The sequence below is a fragment of the Bos indicus genome, chromosome 7 (assembly GCF_029378745.1).
Source record: "Bos indicus isolate NIAB-ARS_2022 breed Sahiwal x Tharparkar chromosome 7, NIAB-ARS_B.indTharparkar_mat_pri_1.0, whole genome shotgun sequence".
Classification (NCBI taxonomy): Eukaryota; Metazoa; Chordata; class Mammalia; order Artiodactyla; family Bovidae; genus Bos; species Bos indicus.
In genome coordinates, this window is record NC_091766.1 from 70204021 (window position 1) to 70216460 (window position 12440).

Consider the following 12440-nt stretch of genomic DNA (forward strand, 5'->3'; position numbering starts at 1 on the left):
TATTTACTACTTCTTGATATAACAACAATTTAGAAATGAAGAACAGAGAAGTGGTTGGCAGAGATTAGGGGCAGAGGGAAGATGGATGTGGAGGCTACATAGGCCGGAATCTTTGCAGTGATGAAAACGTCTGATATCTTGACTGTAGAGTGACAGATACAGACCTACACGTGACAAAATAGTATAGCACTGAAATATACACATGGATGAGTACAAGCAAAGCTAGAGACATGTGAAGAAGATGAGTGGATTGCATCAATGTTTATATCCTGTATGAATACTGTATGTCATGTCTGACTCTTTGCAACCCCATGGACTGTAGCCCACCAGGCTCCTCTGTCCATGAAATTCTCCAGGCAAGAATACTGGAATGGGTTGCCATTCTCTTCTCCAGGGAGTCTTCCTGACCCAGAGATTGAACCTGGGTCTCCTGGGTTGCAAGCAGATTCTTTACCATCTGAGCAATAGAACAATAGAACACTCTAATACTGGTCAATAATTTTGCAAAATATCACTAATATTAGGGGAAACTGAATAAAGGATACACAGAATCCCTCTGAATAATTTTGTACAACTGCATGTGATTTAACCATCATAGTAATTAAAAAAGTCAACTAAATAAAAGGCATCAGCAACCAGAATGTCCAAAAGATGGATAAATAAACAAACTGGTAATCCACAAAATGGAGGATGATGCAGCAATAAAAAGAAATGTGCTATCAAGGCACAAAAAGACATGAAGAAAACTTAAATGCAGATTGCTAAATGAAAAAAGCAAACCTGTAAAGACTATATACTTCATCATTCCAACTATATGACGTTTTGGAAAAGGGATAACTATGGAGATAGTGGAAAGACCAGTGGTTGCCAGGAGTTTGGGAAGAGGGAAGAAGAGATGAATAGGCAGAGCACAGAGGAACCGGTGGGGGAGGATGGAGATGAAACCATTCTAAACGGCACTGTAATGGTAGACACATATCACGAATCTGTATAAACCCACAGAATGTATAACACAGTGAGTCCTAGGGTAAACTATGGAAATTAACAATAGTATATCAACACTGACACATCAATTGTAACACATGAATCACACTAATGCAAGATGTTAATAAGGGAAACTGCATAAGGGGCATTAAGGAAGTATATGTGAACTCTCTGCACTTTCCCTTCATTTTTCTGTAAGCCTAAAACTTCTCTACAAAATAAAGTCTACTGGGTCCAACTTCTACCCTCTGCTTCACACAGCCCACATTCTACACCCAACCTATCAACTGAACTACCCTTTACAGGCTTCTCCAATGAGTCCCAAGAGACCCAAGAAATCAGCCAATCTAGTGGCTCCCAACTACGCACTTTCTAATGTAGCACTGGGGACAAGCCTGCAGAAAGGGTACCCTAATTCATCCATAGGAAGGATGCATATTATAACATGCAGTAACTTGCCTTTGTTGATATGGGATCATATTAGTTCCATGTGGAAACACAGTAATCTCATGCACATGAGAAGCTCAAAATTGTCAGTTTCCATGGCTTTGACTAATTTTAAAATAGAGAGTGTGATTCTTATTCAATAAATGCAATTAAGTTGGAAGATATGTCACCACAAGAGGTTCATAAGAGAAAATGACAAAAGGAGACCTCAGTAGTTATGATACCGCGAATTTATCCAATTCCTCCTTTTCAGTTCAGTTCACTCACTCAGTCGTGTCTGACAGCTTGGAAAACTGAGACCCAAGAGGCTTAAAAACTTCAAGGCCACAGGATGAATTAAGAGCAGAGGCAAAGTTGAAGGGAAACTTCAGGCTCTAGGTCCACTTCTGGCCTCTTAATCCATGCTCCTGGCTTAGGTCCTCTTTCCCCTAACTGTCTCTTCCAGTACACATCGCTGTCTGTCTGACTGACTACACTTTAGGCATTATCTACATAAAAATGGTCTGCAGCAGTTGGGTCTTCATTAACTTTGTCCTTTAAAATCTCCTTGGCTGATATGGAAAGAGATATTCTCTGAAACCAGCTTGATTGCAAGTTTCTATCTGGTTGAAAGATCCCAAATAACTCATTAAAAATTATGGAGGACGCATGAACCTACAGGATGTAACAGAGTGGAACTGCAGGAGTGAGGGACTGAGAAGCTGAATTAAATCCACTCTCTGAGCCTCAAGACAAAAATCTCTCTTCTTTTAACAGTAAGATAAGAATGGACACTTCTAAATCCTTGGATTCCTGTGCTAAACTAATTTGAACCATTAGAAACTAGACTCAGTTTCTGTCTCCTGAACTGTGACACATTGTAGACATAAAAACTCATCATTGATCTGAACTTAGTTTCTCTCTCTGTGGATCAGGATACTTTTGATGCCTTTTAATGTAGTTGTTGGCATTTAACTGGTGCTCCATTTATGTGTTCCATTGGCCATTTTAAGTAGCAGTGAGCCCAAGTATACATAACTGCCATGCATGCTTTCTGCTTATGGGACCATGGTACACGGACATGGAAACTGGAAGCAAGAAAACAGCATACAGTCGTCAGTTCAGTTTCCGGGGTCAGATAGTGCTGAGTGTGAACCCCGACTCCATCACTCACTAGTCTGTAACCTTAGATAAGTCATTTAATCATAGGAATAGGTGTCAGGCATCATTTTATGTACTGGAGAAGCAGCAATGACAAAGTATGTGCCCATCAAGAGTTTAGTCTCTGTCCAGAATAAAAAAGAGTTTTTGGACAATAAATAAATAAACAATGAAAGCAAATTTCAGATGGTAAAAAGTTCCAAGAAGAAAATAAAATGAGGAAGGGGGCGAAGCCCAGGCAGGAACTACTTTTAAGCAGATGATTAGGAAGGCCTCTCTAAGGAGGTGACATTTTAGCTGAAATCTGACTATTAAGAAGTAACCAGCCATTCAATGATGTGGCAGAAGAATTTCCAGGGGCATAGGATAGCAAGTGCAAAAATCCTGAGGAAGGAATGAGTTTAGTACATTTGGTGAAGAAAAATGACGGAAGAGAAGGAAGGTCAATGTTCTCATTTGGAGCAAAGTAAACAAGGGAAAGAGGGTGGAAAAACAAATAAAATTATACATGTAAAACACTTAGTACAAGGTCTCACACATAGTAAGAGCTCTGTAAGTTACAACCTAAAAAGTGGAAGAATATAAGAATACCTCTGGGTTGGCAAGTCTCAGTAAGCACCATGCATCCTCAGATCCAATATCCACTGGGCAACACTGATCAAACCAAACACTTCTATGTCTATCCTTTAATATATTTTACATTTTCTTCAATAGCAACTGTACTTAATGTAGGAATTTATTTCCTCTAAGTGCAGAGCTACCACTCATCAAATCCTGGTCATAAGGATTCCTTTTCAGTGATGCATATTTTCTGCCAAGGCCCAGCATAAGGCTCATGCCAAGATACATATTTGCCCAATAAGCCGTGATGGTTTAACATATCAGGTTGAAAATCCACCATTTGTATTTACCATGTTATGTGAATTAATCCTGTATTCTGAAACTATCATTAGAGCTGCTTTCAGTATAATTAATCAGCATGGTGCATCTTGAAATTATTCTGTAGGAAGAGAGTGATTGCGGCTCAGGCCCCTAACATTCTGTTGGTAAAGAATTTAATTGCAAGATGTGCTGTTTGTCAAAACAGTATAAGACGGGGGTGGGGAATGGTGGGAGAGAAATAAAAGGGTTGAGAACGTTTCCTTCTTTCTTTAAGTGTCTTTAAAAGCAGACCGAAACTGCAGAGAATGGGCATATATTTTAAGAATCCTCTAATCATACCCTGTGGGCTTCTGAATAAATAAGAAGGATTCTCCAAAATTTATAGAATTCACCAAAGAAGGGGGGAAGGCAGAGAGTTGCCTTTTAATGTCATTAACTACGTCATCACTTTTGAAAGACCACACATTTTTTGGTGGGAATTTGGGAAGAAAAACCTGATAGTTTCTCCTCATATTTCTTACCGACCCCCATTCCAAATGATGAGTAAGCAAAAGAAAATTGTTCGTCTCAGATAAACACGAGACAAACATGAATTTTGGGCTTGCTGCTCTCTCTGCTCAGAAAATTCTCCTGGCTCTTCTCAAAATGACTTATTGTTATCCATTAGCTCTGAGCTTAAGAGTCCCCTCCTCGAAAGTTTTCTTTGGTCACCTGCTTTTCAAGTATGTTCCCATCCCCGATCCCACACTGGTGTTCTCTCTCATAATACCCTGCTTCACTTCCTTAAAGCAATAATTGAAATTATTTTATTTTATATAAATTTATTTATTTTAATTGTAGGCTAGTTATTTTACAATATTGTATTGGTTTTGACAGTGTAGCAACTGAAGGTCACTGTTCCCCATATAACTATCTTTTCTTCTTGGACAGTACAACTAGACATTTTCAGGCCTCTCTGTGGTCATACCTGGCTGTGTGACAGACTTCTAGCCAGTAGAATGTGGGCAGATTTGACAAGAATCGTTTCTAAGACGAGGTTTTTAAGCCCACAAGCCCCTCCATGCACTCTTTACCCTTCAGCTGGATGTATGGAGACAATAAGGTTCTAGGGGGTGGTGGAGACTACTTCACATACAAGAGCTACTCACCCACCAGGAACACTTGCCTTATACCATTATGTTAGGGATAAACAACCTTCTGTTGAAGGTGATCCATTAAATCTTCTTTGGTCTGTTTGTTACAGCAGCTACTATTATCCTAACTAATAGATGCCAACTAGAATTTAAGTTTCACTACAGCAGACACTCCATCTTTCCTGTTCTTATCACAATATACTCAACCACCTACCAGGTCAATAAATACTACTGAGTGCAGGCATGCATGCATAAACAAGCATATCTTACATTTATGTTCACATGTAGTTACAGATCTAACATTTATACACAGATACAGATTCACAGCCTATGGAAAACTTTGTTAAAGCAATAAGATGAATTTGGAAATTTACTTCCCAGTTTTCCAGGTATTACGGTATCTACTGTGATGACAGCTTGTACCCAGTTCTTGTTCCTCCCCTCAGCTCCCCGCTCTGCCAGCCCCAACAAGGGAAGCTATTGATAAGGATTTAAATCTTAAGCTTGAATTGTCTAGCTCCCGTCAGTTAAAAACCAGACCCGTGACATGGTTTTAACACACTCCTTTGACATTAGCATCTTTTTAGTGTCAAGATGAAGAAACAGGCTCATTTAGTCACAGGGAAATTCTCCCCGTCAGGAGAGAGAGCTGTCTCCATCCACCGCCTTCCCTCCTGCTCTCTTTCTCCCGTCGTCCCCACACCCACAGAACTGAATGAAGCCTGTATCCACTGTTGTATTTAAGCAAGTTTGTTACCCTAACCACAGCCTGGGGATTTCAAAAGAAAACATCAATTATAAGCTTAAAAATAAAAAGATTGTACCAAATTCTCTACAAGGCTTATTCCATACTGCCTGAAACTATGAATACAGCCGAGCTCTGCAGAAAGTGATGAATTTCTCAAAAATGCTAAGGTCACACTAAATTGATATGACCTATGTAATTAAGCAGTCTCTGTTTACACACCAGAAGCTCAGCTGCTGTGAGGCTGAGTTTGCTTGACAGAATGTCTTTACATGTCAAGAGATCAACAACCTTTCTTATGTCCTCCTCAGTCACCTACACAGGCCCCTGATTGCTGTTCAGAGGAGACGCACCCTGGCCTGGCTGCATGAAGATCAGTGGGCCTGGGGAGCGGGACAAGGGAGAAAGTGGCATCCCTAACAGGTAGGGGGAGCCCACTGGACAGGCAGGAGGGCATGCCTTCCCTCAGACGTCTCTGGGCCTTGGGTTTTCAGTGTCACTGGGAAAAGCCACATTGAGATGTAAAGAGGGGAAGGGAGTCTTCTCATGCCAACATGACACTCTCTCACTCCCCTCAGAGGCAACAGTGACATCAAAATATTTGAAACCAGCTTTCCAATTAGCGTACTATGAGAAAAATGAGGAAAATCATATGTTTGCTCATGGGAAACCTTCCACCAGCGCTTCTAGGGCTCATCTCTGCCAGCCAGCACAGCTGCACAGAAACTCATCCTCCCCCTTTTGGTTTAGTCCTAAGAGCTGGGAACGTCAATATGATTTCCAAATGAGTGCTCCGAGCCATCAGGGGTGCCTGGATTCAGGCTTCATTTGTTGAAGGGTCTTTCTTGCCCTGGAGAACTGGCCAAAACCTCTACCAATTAGGTGAAGCTCAGGCAGTCTTAGGAGCAATAACCTCTTTCTCTAAAGTTCACATGAGTAAACACTGACCAGCACTGTGGCTATAATCAGAAACAGTGCTCGAGTTTTCCCCCTTCTGCACAACTCCACATTCTGCATGATGGATATATTGGAATCCCAGTGTTCTTCAGGCAGCTGGCATCCTTAGGTTCTACTCAGAGCAAACACCCTTTTGAACACTGTTCCTTGACTTCCCTGGGATTCTAATACTATTCACAAGTACTCACTGGGCTCTCAGATGTAGAGAGACCTCCTTACTGCCTCCCTATGTATCTGCCTAAAGGCTGTGGACAAGTTCTTTACTGTTGCACCACATTAGAGAACATCTGGGTCAGATCGACTGGGTTGAATCGCTGCCTCAGGACTTAGTAGATGTGTGACTTTGGGCAAACTGCTTAACTTTCCTAAACTTCACGTACCTCATTTGTAAAGTGGAAGTAATTCCTATTTGCATGACCCTAATTCCTGTTTGGATGTGAAGATAAATATGGTAACTCATATAAAATAGCACAAAACTGCTCACAAAAGGACACCATAATTGTTAGCTTCATCATCGTCATCATTACAGGCAATGTCCATAGATGTCTATCAAGATACATACATGGACTCATACATTTATACATATAAATACGAATGCAGACCCAAATATAAATGGTCATCTCCCTAACACTTAATACAGTTAGAAATGAACCAAGACAAGGAACACAGGAAGAAAAGCAAGCTTGAGGCAGAGGCCCACACAAAAAATGAGGCTGACAATGGTGTTTAGAGCACTGAGTTGCAGTTGCTAGATACGTCCAACAGTGCATAAGACCACGTGCTAACCATGTAAAAGTGATGATTCATGAAATACGCAAATGTACGCAAATACAAAACAAAATGTCAGTGCTCATTCTGCCACAGGCTCCCTCTTCTCCCAGTAAGTAGGAAGTCGGTGACAGGAATAAAGTGGGTTAAATTTGAGCTCCAATAAGGAATTTGTCATTGCTGATAGAGACAGAGCTCTTCTTTGACACAAAGACTGACTCTGTAGTGGTCAAGGTAGCAGCCCCTACTGGGAAAGGTCCACCTACTTTAGGATCAGTTGGAGAATACTGAGAAAGAGCATTGTCAAGGCTGGACCTTGTGTTGGGCAACTTTCAAGTGTAATCAAAGGGTGCACTCTTTAGGACAGCAGCACTGTCTGCAGGAGAGTATGTCAGAGGTCGTCAGGGATAGGACTAAACCAGTGATTCCCAACCAGGGGAAATTCTGCATCCCCTTCCCCACAGGGGACGTTTGTCTATGTCTGGAGACATTTTAGTGTCTCTCATGACTGCAAGGGGTGGAGGATGGTTTCTCTACTGGTATCTGGTGGGTAAAGGCCAGTGATTCTGGCTAAATATCCTTTGACACACAGAACAAATCCACCTCCCTCCCAACAAAGGCTTATTCAGTCTAAAGTGTCATTTCTGCCCAGGCTGAGAAACCCTATGCTCAATTATTGGCCCAGCTTTAGTTTACAGCAAATATTTTCTTCAAAATCGTACATTTATTTTTTTTTAAAGTTTATTTATTTTAATTGGAGGCTAATTACAATATTGTATTGGTTCTGCCACATATTTTATCTTTTGCAAATTTGTTATGCTTTCAAAGTACTGTCCTTTGTGAAATAAGAATCATCATTTTTACTCCATTTTACAGTAGAGGAAATTGAGGTTTTGCGGAAATCTAACTCATGCCTCCTTGTCTCAGCAGCCCTTCTACTCAACAAAAAATAACTACTTTGTCTGAAAAAATAAAGCTTTCTAGACATTCTCAAAAATAACAGACTGAGTTGGTTCTCATCTCATCCAAAAGCTACATTCCTATAATTCAAAGCTTTCAGACATTTCACTAGCAGGTCCTGCAAGGGAAAATAAGGCCCCTGAAATCTTACACACACTCTCTTTAGATTCCCAACATTACTGAAGACCATCTCTAACTCTGCCACTCTGTGAAGCACAGCCAGGTCGGTCCTAGTATTCGTAAGGCATCATACATGTCTAGACACATTTATTATATGTTATGAATTGCTTCATGTCTGGACATGGCTTGTTCCTAACCCAAGCTTGGTCAAAGGAGATACACGGCCCATTTCAAGGCCAAGGTAAGTAACGCAGTTTATATGAAACTCATTCTCACATTTTAAGACACTTAGCAACACATATTTAACAGCATCACATGTTGCACCAGCAAAGATGCTCCAACTCAACACAAAAATGTCCTGGGTATGGATGAGAGCACCCAAGTCTGCCCACTTGGTCAGAAGCTCCCCAGGAAAGACATTTTCCAGGAAACTAGGCATCTAGGGGTTCTCCCCATTCATCTGTCAGGACAAAAGGTGGCAAGCCCAAATGATTTCCAGAACTGTTCAGAATCTCAGGGGCAGGGGTCTTCTTTTTACTGAATTTGTTCTTTCATGAGACTACTAAGTCCCACCTATTAAAAAAAATAATTATCTTGGAGACTAAGAGATCTTGACATCCAAAAATTAATGCCCAGAATCATCCTTTCCCTTTCTCCCATCAGAGAATGTGCAGAGAAAATTTGTCCAGATCCTCTCAGAGATCCTATATTTCAATCTACACTTAAAGCAGACTAACTCCACCTAAGAACATACTTTAAACTCCCAAGATATTTTCACTGACAGACCACATGGGCATCCATAGATGGACACATCATTACTCTGGTGAAGAAACTAACACTGTCCAAATGAGTTAGTCATAAAATTAGATGGAGAGCAACATAAGGGTCTAGAACCTTGCTACTCCAAGTGTGGTCCATGGCTTTGCCCATCACTTGGGAGCTTGTTAGAAAGGTAGAATTTCAGGCCCACCGCAGACCTCAATTAGCAGTTTAACAAGATCCCCAGAGGATTCTCGGCACTTTAGAGTTTGAGAAGCACGTACCTAGAATTTAGCAACCTTTCCTAAAGCCTAACCACCATTCTGTGTTTTGGAAGTTAACAAATGTATTTTCACATATTTTTCCTCTAGTAAATGTATAATTATATGAGGTTAACATACCACTAAAGCTTTAAATGGAGGCAGATCTGACTGATGCTTGAAGACATTTATATGGGCTGAACAAGGACATTTCTCAAACAGACTGAATGTCACCCATACTGCCCTACACCCTGCTTCTTCAGAGATCCACTTTTAATAAGATAATTACTAATAATCTCCAAGATTGGAAAAGGAAAACAAGAGAAAGGAAGGAGGAAAGTGACGTAATTCCAAAACAGCACAAAGCTCCTATCGACCAGTTTTCTACCTGTAGAACTTTAGGCGAAGACTTCATCATTTGTATGTGCTTCACTTAACCTGCAGTGGTTTAAGCTAGTGGTCCCCAACATTTTTGGCACCAGGTACGAGTTTCATGGAAGACAAATTTTTCCATGGACAGGATGAGGAGGGGGTAGTTTCAGGATGATTCAAACACATAGCATTTACTGTGCACTTTATTTCTATTACTATTATATCAGCTCCACCTCAGATCATCCAGCATTAGATCCTGGAGGTTGGGGAGCCCTGGTTTAAGCCTATGAGTCCATTCGGGAAGCCAGACGAGGCTCAAAGGGTACCACTGTCTCAACCACTGAACGCAGGTGGCTCAGTCCTAATCCTTCTCTAATTAAAACAACAACTTGTAGAGAAAAGACACCTAGGGACCCAAACTCACCTGCTTGTCACCTCTGGGAAAACAATGATACAATGATACTCTGGATCTTCTCCACCTAAGACTTCTTTTACCCTCTCCTGATACTCATGTTATTATTCAGGTATAAGAAGGACAAGACAGACCCACCTGGAATCTCCGCATGTCACGTGGGTTTCCCGCATTCTTTAGGCAATTTTGGTTACATTTGAGGAAAAATTTCAAGAAGAACCTGTGAAGAAACAAATTACCATGGTTAGCATTTCAGTCCTCCACAGAAGGGGAAAAAAAAAAGTAGTAAGTCACTTCCGGGTTGTGCATTCTATTCTCTGGGCATTTTCTGAAACATTCAGAATGACGTTAGAGCCAGCCAGTACTTGGTTTAAAGCTTTAGTCTTCATTTCACACCCAAGTTAGACGTTCTATATGAAGAGAATGCTCTCTGTGGCGCCAACAGATCTCACAGAAGAATTAAGCCCCCACGGAAGTATTTTCACTCATAGAGAGGCTAAGTCTTCCCTATAATTTAAGGCAGGTTCCAATTGGAGATAATTGCCTGAGAATTACTCATGGTCCCCAACAACAACATGTAATTTAAGCCCCGTAAATTCACAGATGATGAACCAGCAAAATACATGCTAGATGAATATAAGGACAAGGTAAACACTTTTTATCCGAGCATCTCCAAGTAAAACATTCTGATTAGGAGTGCTTATGAGAAGATTCACATACTGACTAAAGTCCATTGATTTCTCGAACATGAAAGGGAAAGTGAAGTTGCTCAGTCATGTCTGACTCTTTGTGACCCCGTGGACTGTAGCCCGCCAGGCTCCTCTGTCCATGGGGATTCTCCAGGCAAGAATACTGGGCTGGGTTGCCATTTCCTTCTCCAGGGGACCTTCCTGATCCAGGGATCAAATCTGGGTCTGCCTGCATCTTTACCCTTTGAGCCACCATGGAAGCCCAAGTAAAATATTCTGATAGGAGTGCTTATGAGAAGATTCCCATACTGACTAAAGTCCACTCATTTCTTGAACATATCCCATATGTTTTCCTTACATGCCAGCTATAAACAAAAGCTATTTATGATAGAAGAAGGAATGTCCTGCTTCACAGCCACCTTGATCTCTGAATTGATTCCATAATGAGATCCATGGTTTTACTGGCTAGGGTGACCAAAGGTCTCAATTTGCCAGGAACTATACTAGTTTACCAGAGAAGGCAATGGCACCCCACTCCAGTACTCTTGCCTGGAAAATCCCATGGATGGAGGAGCCTGGTAGGCTGCAGTCCGTAGGGTCACTAAGAGTCGGGCACGACTGAGCGACTTCACTTTCACTTTTCACTTTCATGCATTGGAGAAGGAAATGGCAACCAACTCCAGTGTTCTGGCCTGGAGAATCCCAGGGACAGAGGAGCCTGATGGGCTGTCGTCTGTGAGGTCGCACAGAGTCGGACACGACTGAAGTGACTTAGCAGCAGCAGCATACTAGTTTACACCAGCTGTACTACTGTAAGTGTGAATAGTTCAAACCAGTCAATCTTAAAGGAAATCAACCCTGAATATTCATTGGAAGGACTGATGCTGAAACTGAAGCTCAAATACTTTGGCCACCTGATGCGAAGAGCCAACTCACTGGAAAAGACCCTGATGCTGGAGAAGATTGAAGGCAGAAGGAGAAGAGGGGATGACAGAGAATGAGATGGCTGGATGGCATCACTGACTCACTGCACATGAGTTTGAGCAAACTCTGGGAGATAGTGAAGGACAGGGAAGTCTGGAGTGTTGCAGTCCATGGGATCACAAAAGAGTCTGAGCTACTGAGCAACAACAACAAAATGAATAGTACGAACTTTAACTTTTAAAAGTGTCCTGCACTGGGTGATAAATTAGATGAGTTATTTCTACCTTTCTGTGAATCAGGAGAGTTATTTCTATATTTCTTAGGTGGGAGTTGTTGAAGTTCATCGTGGAAAGGCAGCATGATCAAAAGTGTCCGATCAGGGCATTCTTGTTAGTTACCTAAAATTAAACCTCTCGATCCACCTACTAATATGTTTGGGGAAAGCAGCATTTTAAAAGCTGCTGGAAGTTCTTCATTCCTTTTTACTTTTAGGGATGTGGACTTCAGGCCCACTTTCCCAAAATATTACAATGCATTAAAATGTTGCTCAGTTAAATTCTCATAGGAATTTTCCTGTCGTCACCTTTTTCCCCATTTCAAGTCCACACTGCAGTAAAATTCCTACTTGAATACACATAATTTGTGAGGAACTATCAAGCTGAAATGTCTGGATTTAGCTCTGAGTATAAAGTCTATCAACCAAATAGCACCTCTATAATGAGAGCACAGCACAGAGAAGCACCAAATTTAGGCAATTTCTGAAAACCAGACTAAGCGATGTCCCAACAGAATCTCTTTCCTCCCCAGTCTCTCAGACTCTGCCAAGAGGGAAGTATGGCATGGGAATAAGTCTTTGAAGAGAGACAATGACTTTGTCAACCCCTAAAA

At 41.3% G+C, this 12440-nt stretch overlaps 1 protein-coding gene across 8 annotated transcripts in view; it reads right to left on the reverse strand.

Annotated features, from left to right (window-relative positions):
- Positions 1–12440, reverse strand: part of EBF1 (EBF transcription factor 1) — a 429858-nt gene that overhangs the window by 141641 nt on the left and 275777 nt on the right. For all 8 annotated transcript variants that reach the window (XM_019965325.2, XM_070793931.1, XM_019965323.2 and 5 more), the window contains one exon: positions 10078–10159. In XM_019965325.2, the coding sequence (XP_019820884.2) occupies positions 10078–10159 (82 nt within the window). The remainder of the gene's footprint in view (positions 1–10077; positions 10160–12440) is intronic.